The sequence below is a fragment of the Macrobrachium nipponense genome, chromosome 14, assembly GCF_015104395.2.
Source record: "Macrobrachium nipponense isolate FS-2020 chromosome 14, ASM1510439v2, whole genome shotgun sequence".
NCBI lineage: Eukaryota > Metazoa > Arthropoda > Malacostraca > Decapoda > Palaemonidae > Macrobrachium > Macrobrachium nipponense.
The window spans coordinates 62,087,382-62,113,815 of NC_087207.1; the positions used below are offsets into that span (position 1 = coordinate 62,087,382).

The 26,434-nt window shown below is 40.4% G+C and overlaps 1 protein-coding gene across 1 annotated transcript in view; it reads right to left on the reverse strand.

The window, feature by feature from the left end:
• The window catches only part of LOC135226550 (bifunctional glutamate/proline--tRNA ligase-like), a 91,333-nt gene extending 70,492 nt beyond the window's left edge, over nt 1-20,841 (reverse strand). The window contains exon 1 of the mRNA XM_064266210.1: nt 20,685-20,841. Coding sequence (XP_064122280.1) covers nt 20,685-20,721 — 37 coding nt within the window. The 5' untranslated portion in view covers nt 20,722-20,841. The remainder of the gene's footprint in view (nt 1-20,684) is intronic.
• Between the last annotated feature and the right edge of the window lie 5,593 nt (nt 20,842-26,434).

Genomic DNA, 26,434 nt, shown 5'->3' on the forward strand with positions numbered 1-26,434 from the left:
TCTGGAACGAATTATCGTCGAGAACCGAGGCTCTACTGTATATGCAAAATTAATGTAATATACATTCAAAGCAAACATTAAAACATTGGAAAATAATATTTTAAAATCTACAATGTACCAATGGCTTAAAGTAAAAATTTCCCAACTTAAGATTTATCCTACACAACCAATATCAAGATAAGGTGGGGAATCTAAGGGGGTTAATTCCCAAGTAAGTAGAATGACACTATGTTAGGTATACTGCATCCAAGTATTTTGGGTAACTACAGAATGCAATGTTGCAATAGCACGTTACTGGATTAAAGGTGTAAATATAATATTGACAAACTTGAAACACAAGAAAGAGAGAGAGAGAGAGATACTACCAAGTAATTCTTTTTATTACTATGACAGTGTGGACATGACAAAATAAAATAATAACATGTAGTTGTATAAAAAATCTGTTCTAAATTTAATTGAATAGATATTAGGGCATATGCTAAGCACTTGTACCTGACAGTAAAAGGACTGAAAGGTATAACAAGAGGAAAACCTGCCAGTTGCATTATGAATCAACTGTTAGGAGAGGGTGGAAAGTGAGATGGAAGAAAGAAAAAAATATGAAAGGAGGTAGAGTAAAAGGATTGAAAGTTGTAGCTGCTCAGAACTTTAACCTCACAGTCCGGGCTAATATACGCTAATGCATACACCCATGACCGGGCTAAATTTAAGGATGGCCAATTTAAAAGAACTAAAAAAACTCATCAATGGAAAGAGGAAGATATTTATATTCACATGGTATAAGAAAATTAAGTCTAAAAAAATGTCTGAACCTTCCACGGGAAGTTGTGAATATATCCCATCCCTTGCGGGCCTCTTTTTCCCTATGACAGTTGTAAAAAATATGCTAATTTTTACAAAGTTATAAGTGTTCTTTCTAGTATTTTTTTTATTTTATTTTGTCAAATTCAAATTAAAGCTCAAACAATATAAAAAAAATATAAGAAATAAAACGGGGAACAAATTCTTAGCATAGGTAGGCTATGAATTGTAAAATATTTACAACACATCCTTGGAAGGAAATTGTGACAACATTCGCCCTTACAACCTCGGACTAGACTGAAGGCTCCTCTTGTTGTTGTTTGAGATTAAGCTGGCCATATGCCAGTATGAGCTCTTGCTACTAGAGCAGCCCTTAGTCCAGGGCTCCTCAGCTCACTCACACTCTTATAGGGTGATCTGACAGTTGCCAAAGTGATATATGGAACTAGGATCATTTTTCCCACAAAATAAGTTCAAACTGTGGGGTGCCAAATCTTGATTGTATTATAGTATCTACAATCTGGCCAATGCCCCAAAGCTATATGTGACCGTATATATATGATACCCAAACTGTGAGGGTTAAGTCATGCCTACAGTGTATTGCATGAGGTGCACTGAAGGCAATAGTAGGTAACCCCACATGGGCAAAAAATCTCTGAATGCGTCTGCATCTATGACGTAGGCTACATGACAAGTTCCAACTGCAGGTCTCACAGAGTGCCTTTGGCAGAGTGGACCTCCTAGGAAAAGAGGAATATCTAGTCGTAGGTAGCTACCTAGGGGAAGCACCTGCCTTGAGTCCAATCTTGCTTGGGTAGATCACCCTTATTCACTCAATATCTAATTGGTGAAACAAGAATACAATTACATCTTTAAGCATACCATTCAAAAGATCGAAGTTTCGTCAACAAATGTGATATATGACAGCGCCACACGAACTAAAATAAGCATGTGAAGTCTTCGTCAAATATGTTTTCAAGGCAGTTTTTAAACCAATATGGCGTCTTTCACATCCAGTCCCTTTTGTGTCCGGCATCAATATCACGTCCTTCCCAGTGCTCATTTGAACAATATTAGCATATATAAGTAATGTTTATTGATCTTACTCCAGATTGCAGTTGTAATCAACACAATAAAAATGATATTGTTATGATACAATAAAGTTTGTTCATACTTACCTGGCAGATATATATATAGCTGTATTTTCTGAAGTCCGACAGAATTTTAAAAACTTCCGACACACGCAGTGGTCGGCCAGGTGGTTAGTACCCATTCCCGCCGCTGAGAGGCGGGTATCAGGAACCATTCCCATTTTCTATTCATAATTTTTATTTCCACTGTCCCCTGAGGGGAGGTGGGTGGGTACTTGATTATATATATCTGCCAGGTAAGTATGAACAAACTTTATTGTATCATAACAATATCATTTTGTTCATGAAACTTACCTGTCAGATATATATATAGCTGAATCCCACCTTTGGAGGTGGGAAGGGACAGAATAGAAGGATTTTGGGAAACAAATGCATGCAGATGATTTACATCTTGGTTCCACCTGTTAGCATAGCTGGCTTCGTGGTTACTGCCACGTAAGATGATATTGTTATGATACAATAAAGTTTCATACATACTTACCTGGCAGATATATACATAGCTATCGGACTCCGTCGTCCCCGACAGAAATTCGAATTTCGCGGCACACGCTACAGGTAGGTCAGGTGATCTACCGGCCTGCCGCTGGGTGGCAGGACTAGGAACCATCCCCGTTTTCTAATCAGATTCTCTCTTCCACCTGTCTCCTGCGGGGAGGCTGGGTGGGTCTTCAATTGTATATATCTGCCAGGTAAGTATGTATGAAACTTTATTGTATCATAACAATATCATTTTCATACATTCAACTTACCTGTCAGATATATACATAGCTGATTGACACCCTTTGGTGGAGGGCAAGAGACAGCTAACTACTGACTAGACAGGTAAACAACATATGTTGGTAGGTATTTATAGACCTTGGTTTCCTCGTGTTTCTAGACGAAGGGTTGACTTCCTAGCTATTGCATAGGAGTCTGCTTCGTCTCCAGAGCCTTAGCAAGATAGTGATCTGTGGCCAAGAGTTTCTTGTGGGTCTACCGATGGGGTCTTATCCACTTACTCGGTCGATCCTAATTGGCATTTGTCAATGGGTGCTATCCGCTTATATGACAACATGCCTATGCCTATTGGCATAACTAAGGAGCGCAACACCGATCCCGATCACCTGTTCCTAACATGAGGGTTCGCGCTAAATTGAAAAAGAGTTATCCCCAAACTCCTTTCAAACCTCAAAAAAAATCACTGAGTTAAAATAAATTCAACTCATTATTAAAGGATCAGTGTCGGCTCCTTATCCCAGCAACGTATCCGCTGATACGTATAAACCAAGAGAGAAGGAGGATCTCTCGTAGGTTAACTTGAAGTCCTTCGTGTAATGTAGCAGTCAACACATAGTTGCATCTCTCATATGTTAAAGCTAATATGTCTTCCTGACATATTGTTACGAAAAGAACAAGAATTTGCAAAAGCTCGCACTTCATGAGCTTTTAAATTCTCAGCTGTTTTGAAGGTATCATCAAGTCACTTATGAAGTGCTTTAGAGATCACCATTGTTTCAAAGAAGACTAGCTTTCTTTGAACTGGATCTCATATGGATGAAGCCTAGCGCCTGGCTTGCGCCTGGCTGGCGCGGAGAGGAGTATCCTGTTTGGAATACTCCTGGCGCCTAACAGTCGTAAAACTCTTCGAATACTCCTGCCGTCTGGAAGGCGCATCTCGCTCCAAATACTCCTGGCGCCTGTTAGGAGTATTAAGCTCAGAATACTCCTGGCGCTTGGTAGGCACATCGCGCTTCGAATACTCCTGGCGCCTGTAGGAGTAAAAAGTCTAGAATACTCCTGGCTCCTGGGAGGAGTATCTCTTCCCAAATACTCCTGACCTATGGAAGGCGCATCTAGTTCCGAATACTCCTGTGGCTTGGTAGGAGTATCGCTCATGGAATGCGCCTTTCGAATGGCAAGTATATTGCGCTTAGCGGGCGCTATACTCCTATCAGGAGTTCTCTCTCCAGTTGGCTCTTGTTTGCTTGGATGAAGATCTGGGCCTAGAACGATCTACAGTAAAGTCAGGCTCTTTGCGCCTACTTGGCGCCTGGCTCCTAGTTGGCGCCAGACGCTTGGCAGGAGTTACTTCCTTTCCCACGTCTCGCCTGCCTAACGCATCGCTCCCCCAGAGATGGCCGCTTGTGCGACAACTCCCCTGTAGGGTTCGTCGCGCCCGACAGGAGATCGGTATTTGGATCTCTTAATCGGAAGCCTGTCATCCTTTTTACGAGTAGGCTCTTTAGAAAGTACTCCTACCAAAGACGCTAATTGCTCCTGCACATTCATCAAAATTTAGTCAGCTACATCCAGTAGACGATCAAGGAAATCTCAAAAGTCCGAGAGACCAGTCCTTCCTCCGAGTGGAGGATCCTTATTGCATACTTCCGTTGCTAACGAGTTCTCCTCCTACCATGTTGATGAGTTTTCTCGTTGCAGAAGCTTCCCTATCCTTGCCCGAAGGAAGGGAAGGAGCTTGGAATTTTAAAGAGATTCTGAGCTGAAATTGGTAGGACTCCTGATTTCTAGCTCTTGAATGTATCTCTCTGACCTTTTGGGAAGTAGTTTGAGCCCTCCTCGCGTTCCAAAGACTCTGTCAGTAAACGTTTAAACCTTGTCTTCTTCTGTAGATGACAATGTCACTACATTACCCGACAACGAAACCTCTATCTGAAGCGTTTGATCCAGGAATAAAAGGCTTTAGTTCTTTTGCCAAACATACTATGCTGGCCAGAACCCATTGCCGAGTCTCATAGAATTTGATTCCAGATTCTAAAGCCCAAAATTTCACTTGTCCTTTTGATCGTTTAGGACCTAGAGAAATATTTGATTAGGAGCAGTTCCATCTTGTCGGAACACGGAATCTGAGGCCCAATTAGGATCCCATTCTAAGTATAAGATCTCTTACTCTATCGTATAGAGGTATTGTATAAGATCCCGAAGATCTTAATTCTCTACTATCTCTAATATTCTTTGTCTAGACAGAGTATATCTTTTTCTGTGTTCATTATAGCATAAAATACCAAGGTGATTCTTCCTCTGAAAGGGAAGAAAACTATTATGTGGTTCACAGAGGTTATTTTTTCGGAAGAGGACAGTTTCCCCTTTCTATCTAGCACGATCTGCAGCAACTCTATGTCTTTAACATATTTAAAGGAATTATCAAGCTTCCCTTGAAAAATCCTCTCATTCATATTTACTTCTGGTCAGTCTGCACGCAGACAGACTCAGAGTGAATAGGTTTTTCAGGTCCAATATTTATAATAGAATCCGATAAAATCTCTACTCTCTTAGAAAAACCTTCCGACACATGCTGAAAGAAGAACGTGACCTCTGTGAATCCAACCTTTTTATTGCCAAAATGATGCATTCATCTTCTTCCTTTGACGCCCCATTTATTTTAACTATGTGGTTAAGAAAATATATATAACTAGGGAAAAAAGACTAAAGTTTATTCCCCTATTTAAATTAAAGATGGCGTATCTTGCTACCTCTCTTGTTTCGAGGAAAAGGAAGCAATCTATAGAAGCTCGTTCATCTTCTGCCTTGCGAAGAGATCTGTGAATACTTTCCGCAGGGTCTGACAACTCTTTCCAATAAATGTTAAATCGTGCTCTGCCGAATTAAAATCCTTTATAATCCCGTCACATTGTGGTAAACAGCATTCATCTAGGAAACTCTTGTAAAGATAGTAGGAACGCTGTAATTAACCACGGTGTGTGCATAAGGCTTAACCGTATCGTTATCTTAAGGTGAATTTCCTACTACATTCTTTCCTCGCTGAGGCAGAGAGATATCCTTAGCAAAACGAATACGATGTTATTCATGTTTGCCTAAAAAATCCCCTCAATTCGTGGTTAAGTCCCTGATTGTATGGGGAATATACGGTGAGCATCGATCCCTTAGGAGAGAAAGATGTAACCAACCGTTCACGACCGAGAACCGGATGGTACTAGATTGGCTCACAATTACAGCCGTCTCGTTCACTGCCTGGCTGCATTCATTCTGAGTTGCCAGTTACTCCCTTCAATAAATGGATATAATAAAATTATTCTCGAGTCTAAGAAAGCTCTCAATAATGCAAATTTAAGCCAAACAACCTTTGTTAAATACCGAAGCTGAGTAGGTATTGTCGTAACAAACCTTTTAAGCGAAGTCCTTACTAGGAAAATCCTGTAAGGATATAATAATTCCGTAGCGAACACCGAAAGGCAACTATGGTATGCGTATATGACTTGTCATTCAGTAGTCGTATACAGCAAGCCTTCTACGACACTCTTTCCTTTCCGACATGCAGAGAAGAATGGAAATCTTACTCTCTTAGTTCATTTCGTCAATAATCCCGAATGAGTATTAGTCGAAAGAGATCGCAAATGACAACCGAGGATCGAAGAGAATCTCTCCAGCTTTTATTATCTTGGAGATAAGTCCGTATTTTACGCCTTTCTTATCTGGAAGAGTTCCTCTAATCAATGAATGAGAGCTCGTACGAATCTTGTTCAACTTCCAAACGATTGCCCCTCTTTCTGTAAATGGTTGGTTGCATTATTTTTTAGGAGGATGATTTTAATATCCTCTTACTAATACTGAACTAATTCTCACAATTCTGCTCTATCTTCCATTCCTCAAGTTGGGACAAGATTGAGCAACCGGAGGAGAGCGCTTTCCTTCGAAAGGTGAAGGGGGGCTTTTAGCAGTACCGACTCTAACCTGACAAGGGCTACGGCAGCCTGTGTCTACATCTTGAGTCCCTGCCTGGAAAAAGCCGAACTTGCTCTTGCCTTTATTGCATTAAGACGATCCTGACAAGGGCAACGGCCGCCTGTGCGACAATCCGTCCCTATCAGGAGAAGCCTCAATGTCTTTCACCTTTCGCCATGGAGGACTCTTGGCGGTTGTCAGGCTCTTCTTGTAGGAGAAAGTGCCTGGCGCTAAGCAGGAGTATCTTGCCTAGAATACTCCTGGCGCCTATGAGGAGTATCGCGATCGGAATACTCCTCATTCTCGGAATACTCCTGGCGCCTGGCAGGAGTATCGCGCTCCGAATACTCCTGGCGCCTGGGAGGAGTATCGCGATCGGAATACTCCTCGTCCTCGGAATACTCCTGGCGCCTGGCAGGAGTATCGCGCTCCGAATACTCCTGGCGCCTGGGAGGAGTATCGTGCTCGGAATACTCCTGGCGCCTGGCAGAAGTATCGCTTTCCTAGGAGGAGTATCGTGATCGGAATACTCCTGGCGCCTGGTAGGAGTATCACGTTCCGAATACTCCTGGCGCCTGGGAGGAGTATCGTGCTCGTAGGAATACTCCTGGTGCTTGGCAGGAGTATCGCGTTCCGAATACTCCTGGCGCCTGGGAGGAGTATCGTGATCGGAACACTCCTGGCACCTGGCAAGAGTATCACGTTCCGATCACGATACTCCTGGCGCCTAGGAGGAGTATTGTGATCAGAATACTCCTGGATCCTAGCAGACGTATCGCCCTTGGAAAGTTTTCTTGTTGGAAAGTTCCGAGCATCTGAAAGGCGATCCTCGCCTGGAAAGTTCTGTACGTCTGGAAGGTTATTCGAATCTGGAATCTTCCGCCTTCTGGAAGGTTCGCTTGTGCGGAAGGTTCTGTGTGCGGAAGGTTCCGATCTCTTGTACATTTGTTCTTGCTTAGAATTCGACAATACTTCCATTTTCGACATAGCCCTCCCTTTCTTCTGAATGAGAAGGACTTCCATTTCCGATGAAGATCCTGGTTCATAGTGCTTCAGGCGCTTTGCGCCTATATTCAGGCTTCAGGTGCTTTGCGCCTCGTTTCAGGCGCTTTTGCGCCTTGTTTCAGACGCTTTAGGCGCATTGAGCCTCGTTACCGGAGCTTCATGCCCAAGGAGCTAGAAGCTTAAAAGTTATATATATATGTGTACTCACTAAACGAGATCCATATAATTCATTCGATCAACAAATATTCTTTAATATCTAATTCGTTCTTCTCAGAATAGATATATTTTCATATACATGTACCGATGAGGAATTTATTGAAATAACTATTTCAAACCCCCATGGGATAGAGCCCCCCCCCCCCCCCCGTCCAACCGTACGGGGGGACGAACCCGGATAGGGCAATGCCTCTACCGCAACTGTTATCGAATGATTTCTTCCTTTCTCCGTCTCTTCTGAGGTTCCGATAGCCAGACGAGATTATCTTGCATCTTCATTTAATCTACGCCGTTGAATGTTTCTTCTCCTTATTCGTCAAGACGATAATAATAAGGGGAACACATTGAATTAGGATGCCTTTCCAATGGCTATCCCTGGCAGTCTGGGACGTCCTACAGAACCTGCCGAGGGGACGCCTGAACGGTGGGGGTTCTCCATAACCTCCGTACGGCTTTCGACTTTCCTTCTCCTCCGGGCCAGGGAGCTTGGAAGAGGTCTAGGCCTGGGAGCGAGACAGAGCCGATCAGACGCACCCTCTATTGCAATGGGGAACACTATAATCACTTCTTACCTTATAATAGCTCGTATCTTGAGCTACATTCCTTTATCTTCAAATTGCAAATGAATTTGTAGTTTCTGTGAAGTAAGAAGGTGATGAGGAAACAAACACTACCTAGTACTGTTAATATTCTAACTGCTTGTCAGAACGAGGGCTATTAAAGCTTCTAAAGAAAGCATATCTAGTTTCTATGTTTGTCAGACTTCCTCAAATAGGAAGTTACCTTATTTTCCTCAATCAAATTCTAACATTTATTACACTTTATCAATGAATAAATATTTATTTCCCTTTCTTGCAAACTATGTAATTGTCTACCGAAAACTTCGGTAGTTACACATCCTCTATTGATTTGAAAAACTTCGAAGTTAATTCATTAAAACGTTATTAACAAAAGTTATTAAAAACGTTAATGCCAAACCAAAACCCGATCCAGTACTTCCTGTAAAAGTCGGCCCCAGAAAGATCGATGGCGATGAAACACGAAAATCAATCAGAGGGAAAGTAAACATATGTTTACCTTCCAGCGACAGAGAGAATCTGATTAGAAAACGGGGATGGTTCCTAGTCCTGCCACCAGCGGCAGGCCGGTAGATCACCTGACCTACCTGTAGCGTGTGCCGCGAAATTCGAATTTCTGTCGGGGACGACGGAGTTGATAGCTATGTATATATCTGACAGGTAAGTTGAATGTATGAAATCTGCTTGTGCTACTAGAGTTGCCAGCGAGGTAGAGACCTATATAGCTGGTGCACTCCAGATGATCTGTCAACAGGGGCGAGACCACGACGTGACTAGACATATTGACCATACCATGAGGGCTAAGAAGTAAATAAATATATATATATATAAATATATATCACCACCTGACCAACCTAGCCAAAGTTAAGGTGTGTTAAACTAAGGCTTAAGAGTTAAGAAGTCGCCGTTGTCGGCGACTCAACAACTAAATTAAGAGCTCTTCCTAACCATTTTTCTACAGGATAGGATGAGTGGTACTTCTTGCCCCCAAGATTGTGTCTGCAGACACGTATGGCCCTAGCGAGCAGCAGATCTCATATGCCATCTTCACATCTCGCAGGAGTGTGAAGTGAACACACGAGTTGCTTCGCTAAAACATGGTACTCAGGATGTTGCTGAGTGCCATGCTCTGTTGAAATGCTTCCGAGGCCGCGCCCTCACCTCGTGAGCATTCAGATAAAAGATTTCAAATCTTTGTGCAACACAATGAAGAGCATTTTTGAAAAGAACGAATCCTTAACACTAAAGCCAGGCTGTTCTTCGATATGGGCAAGTCTGGTCTTTTTCGGAACACTGCAGATTGCCGATTGACTTCGACTTTCTTGAGTTTTATGTAGATAAAACCTGAGAGACCCGACAGGGCACAGGACTCTCTCTGGCTCCTGCCCACTAACTTGTGCCATCCTTGCTTCCAAGCTCCTGGCCCAAGGACCAAAACCGGTTACCATTCTTAGGCCACAACGGAAGGCTTAGAGAGCACACCGCCTTGTGTTCTCTAAAGCCAAAACTTGTGACGATGGCTTAAAATCTCACTAACCCTCTTTGTCGTATCTAGGGTGGTTAGAAGAAGGCCTTCCTGATCACATGCAAGAAGTTAACAGGTAGGAGAGGTTCGAATGCTTTGACATCAAGAACTTCAGACTACGTCTAAGTTCCATATTGAAAGCTTCGATCTGGACATGCACAGTCAGTCCGTCTGTACTAAAGTCAGGTGACCGACCAGTTGACCAGTCAGACGAATCAAGGACAGCAAGGCTGACCTGAAGACCATAAGGCACTATTCTTCGCTGAGGATGAGTGTCTGGGACTGCCTGGGCGATTCAATCTAAGCAAACCTTGGGGGTGTATCAACGCAACCCAACGTCGTCAGCGAATCAACTCCTGACTCGAGCTTCTGGTGCCAGGAAAAGGAGCGAGGAGCATAAAGGCGATTCAGTCCCGAAGGAAGAATGCCTGACAGTCCACCTGGTCTCATGTTAACACGATCATCGGGGGTGTATAAACGCAACCGACTTCGTCAACAAGAAACAATCAGGGGCTACTATATGTCGCCTGATCTCGCACGAGTGTCTGACTCCGAGAAAACAGGTGAGACAAAAGTAGATGGTGAGCGAGGTTCGAGATTCCACAGAACTCAAAGATCGTGAAGGGCTTGTTGTTTGACAGACGCAAATCTCTGAGCCCAAAGGCCGTCAACAACATATTTGCGTTATTCTTTAATAGTTGTGACTGCCAGCTTATCCCATTCTTCAGACGGAAATGGAAGACGGTAATCTTATTCCTGTCAACATCTCGATAGCCTGAACGTAGTCAAGACTCAGAGCGGCGAAGAGGTTATAGGTACCTTTTCGAGTTAGAGTAGACGACTCTCTCGGAAAAGGTCCTTGGAAAGTGAACTAGGAAGTATGTGACCTCTGTGAATCCAGGATCCTGAAGGCCAACATGGGGCGATCAGCGTCATTGTCGCTCCCTGTGACGTCATAAATCCTCTTATTACATTTCCTAAGCGATTGAAAAAAGGGGAAAAGAGACTAAATATCCATCCCCGTTCAATATCATAGGATGGCGTTTAATGGTACCGATCCCGGATCGAGAATAAGGGAGCAGAGAAGAAGAAGCCTCTTCGTCCTCAACATATCGAAGAGAAGAATGAAAGGGCGTCCCTAAGTCTCCACAACTCTCAACTTACTTCTAAAGAAAGATTCCACTCGGAAGTCAATAGTTGCTGCTGTCGATCGAGACGATTCGTACAGACTTTCGCAATCCGGTAACGAACCAACCTCTAGAGGATCGTTACATTCTACGCCTGTTGTTATAATAGGCTTTCTCGTAAACTCGAACAGGGACCGAGAGAAGATACTTCTTAAGATATGAGAGAGCTGTGGAATATCAGAGTTGATCTGGACCACTGGTTCCCAAAACTCGTTACGAGGACTGGAGGGACTACCGAATCGCTTTTACTTCTTTCAGATTAAGATCCAGGACATCTGAAACCCTATCCAGATGTCCGGCACCTTCTTTCTATCACCTCAGGTGATAAACGCACTGAGAGATGTTCAGAATCATTCCTAGATCTTGAATAATATTTCAGTTTACCCGGTAGGAAAAAACTGTGGTCTGAATTGCAGTCTATTCGGGGGAAACAAACTTCTTCAGGAAGGAAATGGTCCCCAGCAAGCTCATCCATTCCCTCCCCGAGTATGCTTACTTCCCTAATAAGGCTGCGCTTTGCCTAAGCAGGAGAGCATATAAAAGTGCAATGTTGCGGTAGACTCGTAGTTCTATACCGTGCGGTAACGAGCACCGAAAGGATTAAGAGATAACTCTGTTGAACATAGTAAGGCAAAACGAATGCAACGTTTTATTCATTCACGTAAGAAATCCCCTCAATCTTAGGCTAAAGTCCGTGATTGTAGGGCAGAGTTTACAAGTAGTCAGTCAATCCGCAGGAGAGACGTAACCGCCAGCACAGAGATACGGTTAGTCAGTCAATCCCGCAGGAGAGAGAGACGTTAACCTACGGCGCATGACAGCGCCCGATCTGTTACTGGCTCGGTTGGACTGGAAGACAGACACAGCGTGACAGCAGCAGCCAGCAGCTTACGAACGTCGTCTCTTAACTTTATGTCTGGGTTGCCAGCTACCCTATTCTACGAAGAAATAGGTCCGTTATTTTTTGAGCCGAAAGACTCTCAAGCTGTATATTTAAGCGAAAACAGAAAACGCTAAATATATAGATGCGTTTGTGTCGTCAGAACACTACCATACAACGGTAAAAGATAAATCGGAAACTCCTGGAAGGCTGCAGGAGTAACGATTAAATGTCCTTAAAATAGACAATAGACCTCTCGGTTGCCATCCGAAGAGGTAACTACAGCAAGCGTATATGACTTGAACCAACCAGAAGTAAAATAACGCAAGGCAAAATATGAAATTATATCACATTAAGTTTGTTCATACTTACCTGGCAGACATATATATAGCTGAATTCGGAAATACAGCTACATACATATCTGACAGCAAGTTTCATGAACAAAACTTAAGAGAATCGAAGCCAGTCAGCTCAAGCTTCTTTTGTTACTGGGACATAAGCGTTCATTGACGTAGTCTACAAGTCTATTTCTTGTACGAGTCTGCGAATGACGAATGAGAGCTCTTCCGAATCTTGTCAATAAGAGCTTATTCGCTTACGCAATATCAAGTTAATGAGATGTTTGTCAATGAGACCTAACCCATTTACGGGACAAAGAGATATTTTGTCAATGAGGGGATACCCACTTACTTGACAAAACGAAAGTATATTGTCAATGGGGGAAAGTCACTGAATTGACAAAACGTAATCCAGGGAGTCAAGCATTTAATTTTTTCGATTCCCGTCTCAAACGAGGAAGGGGCAAGAATCCTGTTAAGAGACTGGGCTTACGGCAGGTAGAACGACGATGTTCAATTCGGCAGCGTAATCCCGACTAGAAACTAACAAAATCTATCATCTGAAAAACCCTTTCAGATGGGCTAAAAAGCTTGCAAAATTATCCTGGGAAGAGGAAGAAACTCTCCAACCAGCTTCCTCTCCCGTATCACAACTAATGCCTGCTAAAGCTTAAAATTTATTGGCAGTATGGCAAAAGGAATCCGTCTTTGCGCTTTCCTGAAGAGCGTCCTTTTGATGAGTGCCTTTGCAAGAATCCCACTGAACGTTGCCGAGAGTCCTGAAGTGCGGACATCGAGCCTTACATAACCCGTAACTGCCTTATCGCAAAGTCTTGACTGCGGTAGTGGCAACTTAAATTTATTGGCCGAATGGCAAAGGTTGCGGTAGAGCAACGAGATCTTCCCTTGAGCTTTCCTTAACTCCATCCACCTATGCGAAAAGCAATATTAATTGACAGAGACCTCTTGAATTCACGAAACCCGATGTCTTGCTGGGTTTCGAAGAAGAAGTTGTCTGTTCACTTTAAACTTCCTCCGAAGCACTGCCTACTTCACATTCTTTGCAGGTGAGGTAGAAGGTATCACCGGAGGTAGAGGTAAAACATTCTTTAGGCCATATCTGAAAAAACAGCTTGAAGAGTTCAACAGAAACGTTCAGCCAGGCGACACCAGGCGCTGGTGCGCGGGTGGGGCACTCTAAAGGTCGGTCGTCCACTGGCGCGCGCTCGGCGTCCACTGGAGCGCGCTCGGCGTCCACTGGGCGCGCTCGGCGTCCACTGGCGCGCCACAGCGGCGTGCACCCGCGCGCGCCTGGAGTCCATCCGAGCGTCCCGGGCTGCGTCCGCTCTCAAAAAGCTTCCTGTACTATGACTTCTTTTACGTATTTCTCGGTGGAAAGACGGACACGAGTTCAGGCGACGTTCGCCTTCTTACTTCTCACTGAAACGCATAACGAGAGAGAGAGAGGACGTGAAGCGTCTCTTCTATAAGCTTCTATTTGAGGGCGCGAGTCCTTCCGAAAGCTCCAACCCCTGCAAGGGGAGGAAGCTTCATAGGACGAGAAGCAATCTTTCAGGATTCGTGCACGCGCACGCACTTTGGCAGTCTGGGGATTTTCATCAGAACTGCCGAAGGCACGCCAGATCGGTGGGGGTTCCTTGTAACCCTCCTTAGGCTTTCGACATGCTCCCTCCCCGGGTCCTGGAGTCAAGCAGAGGTCCCGGCCTAGAGGCGAAACGAGGCCGATCTGACGCACCCTCCACTACACAAGGGGTATCACTGCACTTCTGCACTTCACTTTTACTCTCTAAAGCAAGCACTTTCGATTCTAAGATACGAATCGAAAGAGTATCAAGAGAGAAAGGGTAATTCCTCTACAGACACTGCTTAGGGCCCGAAGGCAACACTGCAGGGTTAGGAGTAACAATTACAGAAGTAGCACTTCACAGCAATGAAGGAGAGCGAGCACCTCTCGTAGACATATTCATAGCCCGTAGGCCATACTACAGGGTTAGGCAAAATAAAGTCTACAGGAAGGTTAGCAGGTTCACTACCCTGACTTTTGTTACTGATTAATTGCGTACATACGAATCATACGTCTTCCTTACGGAATTAGACATGTTTACTGATTAATTGCGTACATACGAATCATACGTCTTCCTTACGGAATAGACAAAGTCTCACACTCCTTACATGACAAATCTCAACAAAGAAGCAAGACCCATACCCCTCGTACATACCAAGTGCGGATCTACCGAAGCTTCGGTAGCCACACCCTATCTTTGCAGACAACCCCGTCTGAAACTAGCCTAACTAGATTCAGATATTTTATGCAAAAATGCAATCAAATTCAAATCAATTTAAAGATAGCGTATGCCTAGCCACAAATCCCACAAATCCAAGTAAATAAATCAAAAGACAATTAGGATACTTAGCGGCAATGAAGTTTCCAAAATCCTAAGACGGAGGTACTGAAAACAGGTGTTTTCAGCACCAGCGACAGAAAATTATGAATAGAAAATGGAATGGTTCCTGATACCGCCTCCCCAGCGGCGGAATGGGTACTAACCACCTGGCCGACCACTGCGTCGTGTGTCGGAAGTTTTAAAATTCTGTCGGACTTCAGAAATACAGCATATATATATCTGACAGGTAGTTTCATGAACAAACAACATTTTGTTGCCTATATTAGTGAAAGTATGAGACTTCTTATTCCTGGGGTCATAGTTTGAACTGAATTTCAAATTAACATTCTAATCGGTGGTTTTATCATTACTGCCATCACAAATGAAACTCCAGTACTTATTTGATTGTAATTATACACATTTTGTTCTTAAATCACTCCAAGCTGCACTTGAAATACGTTGAGTGTGTGTTGACAGCGATGCCATGGTGGGAACAATTTTTGACTTAATGTACAGGGTGTCCAAAAAGGCTCAGTATACCATAACAAGTATTTATTACTCAGAAACCATGAGACAGAGTAATGGAGTTTTTTGAAAAATGAAGTGCTCTGAATGTAAACTTGAGTGTAGAACATTCTACAAAAAACTGCATTACTTTATGTTACCTATATGGTTTCTGAGCAATAAATATTTGTAATGGTACTGGGACTTTATGGACACCCTGTATGTACATATGGCTACCAAAAGCACCGGCTAGCAGACAACAGATTAGTGAATTGTTTATGACAAAAATGTTGTATTTTTTTTATAGCACTTTTCACTGATTCAAGTCTACATTACTATTTTGACTTTTTTATTTTTAATAATTGTACTTATGCCTTAAATAAATGTAACCTTTAATGCTTGCATGCTAGGAATGGCAAAAGTTCATTGTTGCAATTTAGTGGAGCTTCACACATACGCCAATGCATTTACAAACTGTTTCCATGAATTCTAGTTATCATAGTAATGCAATAATGATAAAATGGCTCTGATATGTATATATACTACAAACAGATATGCTATTTTTTTCACTTATTTCCAGTTTTGTGTTTTTATTCACTTATTTCCAGTTTTGTGTTTTTATTTACTTGGTATTTCTACAGAAGTAGTCCGCACTGACTGCAAGGAAAGTAACCGCGGATACGACATCCACTAAGGATTGGGGTGTCCAATGTATTTCGCCGTGTTTAGTACTGGACCCTGGGGGGTTAATTACAGTCGTCCAAATTAATATTACTTAAAATTCTTGTTCAGTAGGTAAAACTGCAAAGAAAAACCGCAACTGCCATAGCCTAGGCTGCCGCGGATAAGTACCCTAGATCTACCATTTACTTATTTCCACAGTTTTGTGTTTTTATTCACTTACTTCCACAGTTTTGTGTAAGTCTTATGCCCAGTTTGGAGGGTAACACTGAAAAATAGGAGGGCGCAAACAACACTGTAGCTACTGTTCACAGCAAAACCGTTGATATTAGGGTAGATCATCACAGCAGGCCAAGCAGGCCACCTACCATCAATGCAAGCCACCCTCCGAAAAAGTACATTATAACGCGTCCTGACACCCGAGATGGGCATCAGTCGCGACTTGTTGTTGGTGAGAAACGGAGCTAAAAGACCTCTACTCTCCTTTCGAAGTAAGTATTTTTCCTCCAAAGTTAGAAATTAAGGCCAATTTTAAGATTTAAACAGAGGGTACTGAAAACGGTCTCAAACGTAGTGCAAATCTCACCAAACGCGTTCAACATTTTTACTTACAACTCGAGGTATTTAGAAGATTGACACCCTCTCGATGTTTACGGAGTAGCTTGTGTCAATAAACTAACCATTTCCTGTGATAAATCCGCACACCACTTGTACCCACAGATGCTGGAGCACTTTTATCACAACAATCGAAACACGATTTCTCATCAACAATAAGCCATAGCGTAAACAGCTGTTGGGGTAGAAGATGATGAGAAGCGTGCTCTTAGCTAATTTTTAAATAAGTAGTAAAACATCAATATTTTACATATTTAGATGATTAATTTGAAAATATTCGTTATTGAAAAAGTAACTCGACTCTGACTCAAATTTAAGTAATTATTTTTCTGAATTAGAACGTTCTTTCAAGTTCTGTATTATGACGTCACGACATCTGACTTTCGTACCTATTGTAAATAATTGCTATACTCAACTGTCATTGCAGAACAGTTTACAGTTATTCATGCAGATTGTTATCAGCTATACATGTAATTGTTATAATCGTAATGCGCATATATATCTTTATTATTTACTTTTTGGATATATGAAGATGTTTTACTGCTGGATTATCGCCGTAGTGTGACGCAATCGTTTTCGGTCCATGGGCCCTCTTGTCTGTTTTCGCACCATAAGAAATTATGGGGCCGAATTTGCAATGACCAGAAGTCGTTAAAAGAAGAGGAAAGTTAGCATTGAGGGCATATGTTTTGACTGAGAAAAATACAATTTATTCAATAGCTAGCTTGTAAAAAATACTTGGTTATAAAAACTTGATTGACAAACTAAGCAGCATGTCTACTATGGGTTTCAGAGACAGTGCAAGCAGGTTTTTGGGCAATACCTATTTCTGTAACGAACACTCTTAACAGAACGAGATTTTGCTATAGTGCATTACACCCAGTGCCGTAATTATAAAGATAGGGTATCGTGAATCACTAATCGTAAAGAATAACGACACTTGTCCTTGTACCAAGAGACAAAAACTCCATTATGCAGAAATGGATACGAACACGCGTATAAAGCTCCACCTACCTCTCCCCCCCCCCTCCACCGCCATCCCTTCCCTTTTCTTCTTCGTTCCTCCGCCTTCCTTTCTTTCTCTCTCTCTCTCTCTCTCTCTGTTGCCATCGGTATGTGTTGACCCTCCAAACTGGTTATAAGACTACACACAAAACGTTGAAATTGGTGAAATTAGGCTATGTATTGGAAGTATATATACATAAATATTAAAGCAATTTTATCATTATGCATTACTATGACAACCAGAATTCATGGAAACAGTTTATACCTGTTGAAGCGTCACCCACGTAATAATACGTTTACCGCGATCTACTCGGTAGCGCCTTCAACGGGATATACGTTCAAGACTAACTGTGCTTGTCAAGCCGTCGCCCCGTAATAATACGTTTACTCGTATAGAAAGTGTAGGAACATCATTTGGTAACACTCTCAGCACATGGGAAACTTATTTCCACCCTGGCAACTCTTTCCTGGTGGTCGCTTATGCTAGAAAACTGCCTGTCCCTGTTGGTTTTCTTTCAATACGCTTCGGGCGTTTATCGAGACAAATTGGATTCGCGTCTTTCACAATGATGTCCCAAGAGGAGCATATTTCTTTAGGTGAGATCAATCAAATACTAGATGAGGAGTGTGATATTGATAACCTATTTGATGATGAGAGCTCTAGTTCTGATCCTCCAGTGATGATACAAACTTTTCTTCCATTGCGGAGTGAAGATGACTTTGTTTTCTTTGCCGAGTGACTGGACTCCGAGAGAGAGAGAGAGAGAGAGAGAGAGAGAGAGAGAGAGAGAGAGAGAGAGAGAGAGAGAGAATTTCCTACAGTTAATTACAGTATGAATAACAAGCATAAAAATCAATATTAACTTTGAAAAAACTATCATCAGTGCTATGATCGCTGATTACAAAAAAGCGTGACGGTACGTTAGCAGCGAGCTCATCAGGGGCGGACGCTTAACAGGATAATGGAACGGCGTATGTGTGAAGCCTCCACTAATGTGGCAACGATGATTTTGCCATTCTTAGCATGCAAACATTAAAGCATGCAAACATTAAAGGTTACATTTATTTCTGGCATACGATTATTTAAGAAATTCAAAAATACTAATAAAGACTGAAATCAATGAAAAGTGCTAGCAAAAACAAAAAAGCAAAAAAAAAAAAAAAACGTAGTCGTTCTCTATGCACTTTTTCCGTAATTCGTTCCTCTATGGTTTTGTTCGGCAGCCAGATTGTAACGAAAACGTTAGAAACATTTGATTTTATCTACGTTAGATCTGTAATTTTTCGGGTAATTTGGTTGCAAAAAAGGGATAATATACATGAATTAAATCAAAATTTTTTAAAATAACAATGTAATTTAAACTAAATAACGAGTAAAGTAAACAGTTTTAGGGAATAATAAAACTTTGCAGTTTCGTGTCTGTCGTCGTTCGCTGTTTGTAATTGTGTTTATGGGCGCGCGCTTAGAAACCAGGGAACAGCAACGGGTTTAAAAGTGCATGTGGAGTGAACTGAGACCAAAATGTGTATAATAACAATCAAATAAGCACTGTGGAGTTTCAGTTGTGATGGCAGTAAGGATAAAAAACCGCCGATTACAAGGTAAGAATGAATTCAGTTCCAACCATAACCCCGGGAATAACAAGTTTCATACTTTCACTAATATAGGCAACAAAATGTTGTTTTATTGTGCTGATTACAACTGCAATCTTGAGTAAGATCAATAAACGTTACATACATACGCTAACATTGTTCAAATGAGTGCTGGGAAGGCTGGGGAAAGATGGTGGCCGTCACTGATGAGAACCGTCCATGAAAAACGTAGCCGCCATATTGGATTTCAAAACTGCCTTGAAAAACATATTTTACGAAGAGCTCACTGCTTATTTTAGTTTCGTATGGGGCTTTCATATATCACAATATGTTGACGAAACTTCAGTCTTTTAAATGGTATGCTTAGAGTTGCAATTGTATTCATGTTTCACCAATTAAATATCGAGTGAATAAGACCCGTCTACCGTGATGAGGGTTGGCCTGTGTGATGTTTTCCCCCTAGAGTCTGGAATCTAGTTAATTTTTCAACAACGAATATTTTCAAATTAATTATCATGAATACGTAATAAATTTATGTAATTTAACTATTTATTTCAAAATTATCCAGCGCACTCTTCTTCTCCTTTCCTCCCGAAAAATCGCGAGTTTCCTTGGACTCGAGAGCGAATGTTGTCATTGTTTAAGAATGTTGTGAAGAAAGTGTCCCACTGTCTATGGGTACGAGTGGTGTGCTGATTTGCACATGAAATGGAAAGTTTATTGGCACAAGTGACTCCGCAAACATGAGATGGCGTCAATCTTCTACACAAAGTGTTTTTAAGTAAAAATTTTGAAAGCGTCATGGAGGTAACTTTGTACTGCGCATGATTAGACTGTCAATATCTTCTGTTTAATCTTACATCATGACATTGTTTTGAACTTTGGGGGAACATTCTCATTTCGAGAGGAAAGTCGAGGTCTCGAGGTGTTGCTTCCATGACCAATGACTCGTGACTGGTGTCCATCTCCGGTGTTAGGACGTGTTAAATTAACTTTTTCTGGAAGGTGGGTCAACAAGCGGGCAAGACTGGCCCAGGTAGTCCACTCAGTTGTTTCCCCTAGAAAGCTAGTAGCCCTAGATAGGCTAGGTAGTAGTAGGTACTACCTAGCTAGTACTAGCTACTACCCAGGCTATACCTACTAAGTAGGCTATTCTTGTGCTTATACGTGTTTTACATGTTCTCTCGGCTTAAGTCACTCGACTCATGCTTTCCCAGCGCTAAGGGCTGGTTGCCCTGGGCCGATCAGCCACCCGCTCCCACAACATACCTAAGTACTAATTAGCTAACTAGGGATGCAAGAGGGATTTGCAGGTCGAATGATGTGATCCAAATAGTGTTGACAAAAGCCACAAGACAGACAGACAGACAGAAAGGAAGTCAGGGTGTTTCGATGGGCATAGCAAAGTGGGTAGCTTAGCTAGCCTAGTAAGGCCTGACGACCTGGGTACAGCGCCAGGCCAATCTTGCCCGAAATGACGAAAATAGGCAAACCGCTAAGGCCATTACCACTTCTCTTACCAAGTGGTGGGTCCGTCTTCGATCCGATGACTTTCATTGTTAACCAGAATCTTGTAGGCAAGTGGCACTGCAACCGCACCACTTTCGAGAGTCGAGAGATGAAAGTGGATCTACTTGGTCACGAAACTGACAGACGGCAAGACTACGTTTATAGAAAACGGAAGTTCAACCAGAAACTACGATAGAGTGACATGGCACAGATCGTCCAATATGTTTCACCTGACAAACAGAATGACACTATGAGCTGCCATCTTGCCACTCTCAATCTTAAAACCTTCAAAGTTTAAACGCATGTGTTTTCCTGTTATTTGCTGCTCATCATCATTAGTATCTTTTTGTAGTCGTTATGTGAATAATTTCTATATACCGTAATAATTTTGTAAGCGGTACAAGCATTCTCATCGATGCACACGGAGCATGCAGATACATATTCACCCGCTGAAGGATTTCACATAGTGCATCAGTGACAATTGCACAGTTTGTAGGTATTACTTAAAGCTCTTTGCAGCGTCTCCTCGGCCACTAGTTGCAGTTCCTTCCCCTTACTTTTCACCCTCTCCCAACAATTGTTTAATCGCGCTACTGTGAAGTTTTCCTCCTGTTACACCTTTAAAACCTTTTCCTCACAGTTTCCCATTCAGCGCTGAATGATCTCATGAGTCCTAGTGCTTGGCCTTTGGCATAAATTTCTTATGCCATTCTATTCTATAATTGAAAGTTAAAAGTTTAAACTTAACTACATTTCTTTCCCAAAATATCAGTTTGTAAGAAATGTTCTACACTCATCAGTTGCTGTACGTTGTTATGTTTATAGTGGGTTGTCAGTGTGCGATAAGTAAATAACAGACAATTAAACTACGTTAGCAAATCTCTAAAACGAACCGAGAGCTCATAAACAATGATAAATAAAATGAATCCATTGCTGTGTCCACTTTATGCTTGGGTATATTATACACATAGTACTCTTATTGCTTTTGTCATTTTACTAATTGCAAGTTCTTGTTTTAGTTATAGCAGAATATATAATTTGTATTTTCATATCATTTTTGAATAGCCATGCATAGTTACTATAATCCGCTACCGTCTGCTGTGAATTCTTGCTGTTTCTTGAAATTATGGATAAGATTAGCTGAAATATGGGGTAATATCATCTATAAATACTAGCGCAAAAGGAGTCTTTCATCTGCTTCTTTCAGTATGAATAAGACGGAGTGTTTAGGACTTTAAGTAATTACTGTAGCTGGTAACTGAAATTCAGTTGTTTTATATATTGAAAGTATTTTAGGAAATAAATTTAATACACTTTGAGAATTATTGTCCTTCCTTTTGTCCTGTAAAGCTTATTAACGCAGCTGAACATCTACTGCAGTTAGAAAGCCACATACAATGCTGATCAGCTAAAGCCATTTGGGGAGCAATTTTCTTTCAGTCGCGTATTGTTGACTCGATAGAGGATTTTATTAAAACCGATAACCAAAACATATATTGATGTTAAAAATATGGAAGAAAGCAAATCATTACTAACATTGCTCTGCTGAGGCTTCTTGTTTCCTTTGGGAGTTGCTGATGCGGCAACATTTCATATTTACTGAAACTGATAACTCGGGAATGAGGAAGAAACACTGAAGAGAAATTAAGAAATCGGATGTCATGAAATAGAAAATTGGAAGAATTTGAGCTTCTTAATAAAAAAAATTAGTGTGCAAACTGCACTGGAGGAGAGTAAAAACATAAATAGTTTCATGTCTCCACATGCTTCACAACTTAAAGATAGGTTTTTTGTCGACGCATGATAAAAACATTTGCAAGAGTGGATGAAACGCAAAATAACTAAGTTTTGGGTGATATCTCATATGCGTGGACAAAGTTGGTATATCTATTCATAATGTTAATCAAATGACCGAATTACTAAGAAATAAATTATACGTATATAGATAGTCTAAACATTTCACCAGAATTATTGAGCGAAATGCAGGGTTTCATTGTTTTAGGAGGGGTAAGATGATTACTCCATTACTTACTTGCGCAGAGTTGGGAGAAACTATGACCAGTCTATTTATATTTGTATGTCAGGTCTTAGTGTTTGTTAACAAAAGCGTAATCTCTCTCTCTCTCTGTCTTTAATAGTTATCAAAAGAAACAATAAAAAATCATTTAAAGAAATTTTATGAATTTAAATACAGTAATTTATCATCCTAATTAGGCTTACATTAAGGTGACGTAATCTACGGTTAAATTGCTGAATGCAGATGCAACGGGATATGGAGAGAAGATGTTTGGTGGACGATGAGAAAAAAGAAGAAAATATTACCAAGAAATATTTTCTTCTTTCCCATCATCCACCAAACCTCTTCTCTAGTGATGGTTGTATGTGGGGAAAAGAAAAAAAAAAGTCATTTAAGCTAAAGTGCCTCGCCGTTCTAGTCGTTCATGTACCTACATATCGCTGGTGACCTGTGCTTTTTTTTTCTTTTTTTTTTACTTGTACTTACAGTGTTAGTTGAATTTAGTACATGCCTTCAAACTAATGGCCCGTTGCATCAGCAATCGAACCATTGATTACGTCACCTTGATGTAAGCCTGGTTAGGATGATGGGTTCCTGTGGCTGTAGTACTTAATATCATAAAATTTGGGTTCTATAGCAGAATTTATATTGTTTCCTTCAACCTCTCTCACTATCTATCTATCTATCTATCTATCTATCTATCTATCTATCTATCTATCATCTATTCTATCTATATATATCATATATATATATATATATATATATATATATATATATATATATATATATATATATATATATAAAGAGAGAGAGAGAGAGAAGAGAGAGAGAGAGAGAGAGAGAAGAGAGAGAGAGAGAGAGTTTCCCTTAGCCACGCACACACACACACACACATTTATATATATATATATATATATATATATATATATATATATATATATATATATATATATATGTGTGTGTGTGTGTGTGTGTCAGTGTGTGTGTGTTGTGTGTGTTTCAAATTGGGAAAACATAAGAAAATGTGCTAAAAATATGTAAAAATAAAAGAAATGTGCCAAATAGAAATATATATGTATATATATATATATATATTATATATATATATATATTATATATATTATATATATATAGTATATAAGCGAATTCCACAGGAAAATAATAGTCAGAAATCCAAGCGCTTTCGTCTTTACTCAGACATTGTCAAGGAGTTAATGAGGTACAATTGGAGAGAAAGGTCTCAGGTACAACACAAGATCAAGAATACCAGATGGTTGATTGTCAAAAGGGTAAAAATTAAAAGAGATAATCCAGGATTATCGGATATCACAAGGTCACAAACCTAAACAGATTGACCCTAACCAAAATTACAAAGTTTCTTTACAGTCCAAAACATGTAAAAACTGAATATATTAATTTTGTTGCTTATATTTATCTACAACTTTTTTCATTATGAAAGCATCAAGTTTAAATAAACTAAGATTAAATTTAGAACATTTCTATTATTTGACTTGATGAAACAAGATTCAATGATATTCCTTTTAAATGTGTCATTACATGGGATTAAGGCTCTTGCTTGACTCCAGTTAATAGGATGGTCTAAATCTCTCATATTGTTACGAATAATGCAATTCGATATTTGCCCAGTTCTCACAGAATACTGATGCTGTTTGAGACGTTGTGAAAGAGATTTACCGGTTTGTCCGTAATAGACTTTATCACACTTTTTGCAAGGGTTTTCATATATGCAGCCTGGAAGATCTTTAGGAGAATTTAGATTATTAAACTCTTGACATTAATATTACTGAAAACAACATTTATGTTAAAAAGCTTTAAAATTCTAGGAATATCTAAAAACCTTTCATCATAGGGTAATTTTAGAATGTTATTCTTACTAAATTCAAGTTTGTCATTAGTTGAATAAAATGTTTTTCTAGCTCTTTTCCATGCCACATCTACAAAAGTCCTTGGGTATTTAAGTTTCATTACAATATCATAAATAGTTTTAATTTCAGCATCAATAAACTGCGGGCTACAGACACGTAAAGCCCTTAGAAACATCCCAGAAAAAACAGAGAATTTAACATTTTGATGGTGATTGGAGTAGTAATGAACAAAAGAGGCAATGTTAGTGGTTTTCGAAAGACTGAAAAGGTGAAATTTCTATCATTTCTATGGACAGTTACATCAAGAAAATTCAAATTACAATTTCTTTCTTCCTCTACGGTAAATTTTATAAAAGGACAAAATTATTGAGATTATTAAGGAATTCCTGGAGATTTTCGTGAACTGGCCACATACAGAAGATATCATCTACATATCTAAACCAAATAACTTTTTGGGGCAAAATTCTTGCTAAGAGTTTTGTCTAAACAAATTCCATGTAAATATTGCTAAGGACAGGAGATAAGGGATTACTCATAGCCATGCCAAACTTTTGTACAAAAAATTCCCCATTAAAACAAAATTTACTATCTTATGAGACTAATGAGGTTTGCCACACTTAAGGGAATGTCATGACGTTCTAATTCCTCCTCCAAATATTCAAGTAAGTCATCTACAGGCACTTTTGTAAATAAGAGACAACATCAAAACTAACCATATCAAAATCAAAATTCAAATTTAAACTATTCAATTTGTTTATAAAATCAACATTGTTTTTAACACTCGTGTTAGAAATGTTTCCTACCAAAGGAGTAAGAATTTTTACAAGCCATTTAGATAAATTATACGTAACTGAGCCCACTGAACTAATGATTGGTCTGATAGGGTTGTTGATTTTATGTGTCTTGACTAAACCATACATATAAGGTAGGGAGGCGCATTGCGGTGTAAACTGTTTAATTAAATGGTCCAAGCCCTTCAAAATGGATTTAATTTGTTTATTAAAATGGGAGATCACTGTCTGTGTAGGGTCAGACCTCAGTTTCGTATAAGTATCAGTATCATTTAGCAATGTCATTATTTTACTTATATAGTCACTTTTATTCAATATTACCACGGCATTAGATTTATCTGCTTTAGTCACTTTCACTGTATCTTCTTCTTTAATTTTCTTAAAAGCCTGGAGAAATATCACGGGTACATTAGGGGGGAAGGCTTACACATAGCACCATACACAATACCTTTACAAATATTGATTCATCAGGGCATAGGTTTTGATTAAATTTTTCTAAATAACAAAAGGATTTTGAGATGTCGACACAGTCCAGGTACCATTGTACACCAAAGCTTAACCCATATCCCAAAGCCGCTGTCGTAGCACTATCCACTGGTTTGTCTGATAAAGTAAATCATGAAGTCCACGTTGGCATGCTTAGTCCACATCGGCTTTCAGCAATAAGATTCTTCAGCTTGACTTGAAGCTTCCTTTCAAGACGGTTGCAGCACTTTCTCAATTTTCCGTAGCAATAATCCAGCATCCGATTCTTCCAATCTAAAGGAACTGTCTGATTAAAGCCATACCGTCTGCTTCTAAGTGTAAGAAACGCATCATCTACTTCCACTTTTGTGATGTCGATGTGTTTCTGAAGTATGATGCGTTGAAACTCGTCGAAAGGTCGCTCTGCTAGACGAAGAATTCTCACTGGTAAAATTGACTTGGGCATCACTTGCTTGTTCATACACTTCCGTAGAAAGTTAAGTCGGAGTTTCAGTTTGTGAGCGATGATAAGAGCATTACAGAAGGATGTCACGAATAGAACAAGGCTAGGAAAATTCAAAGAAAAGGCGTAGAAGTTGCGT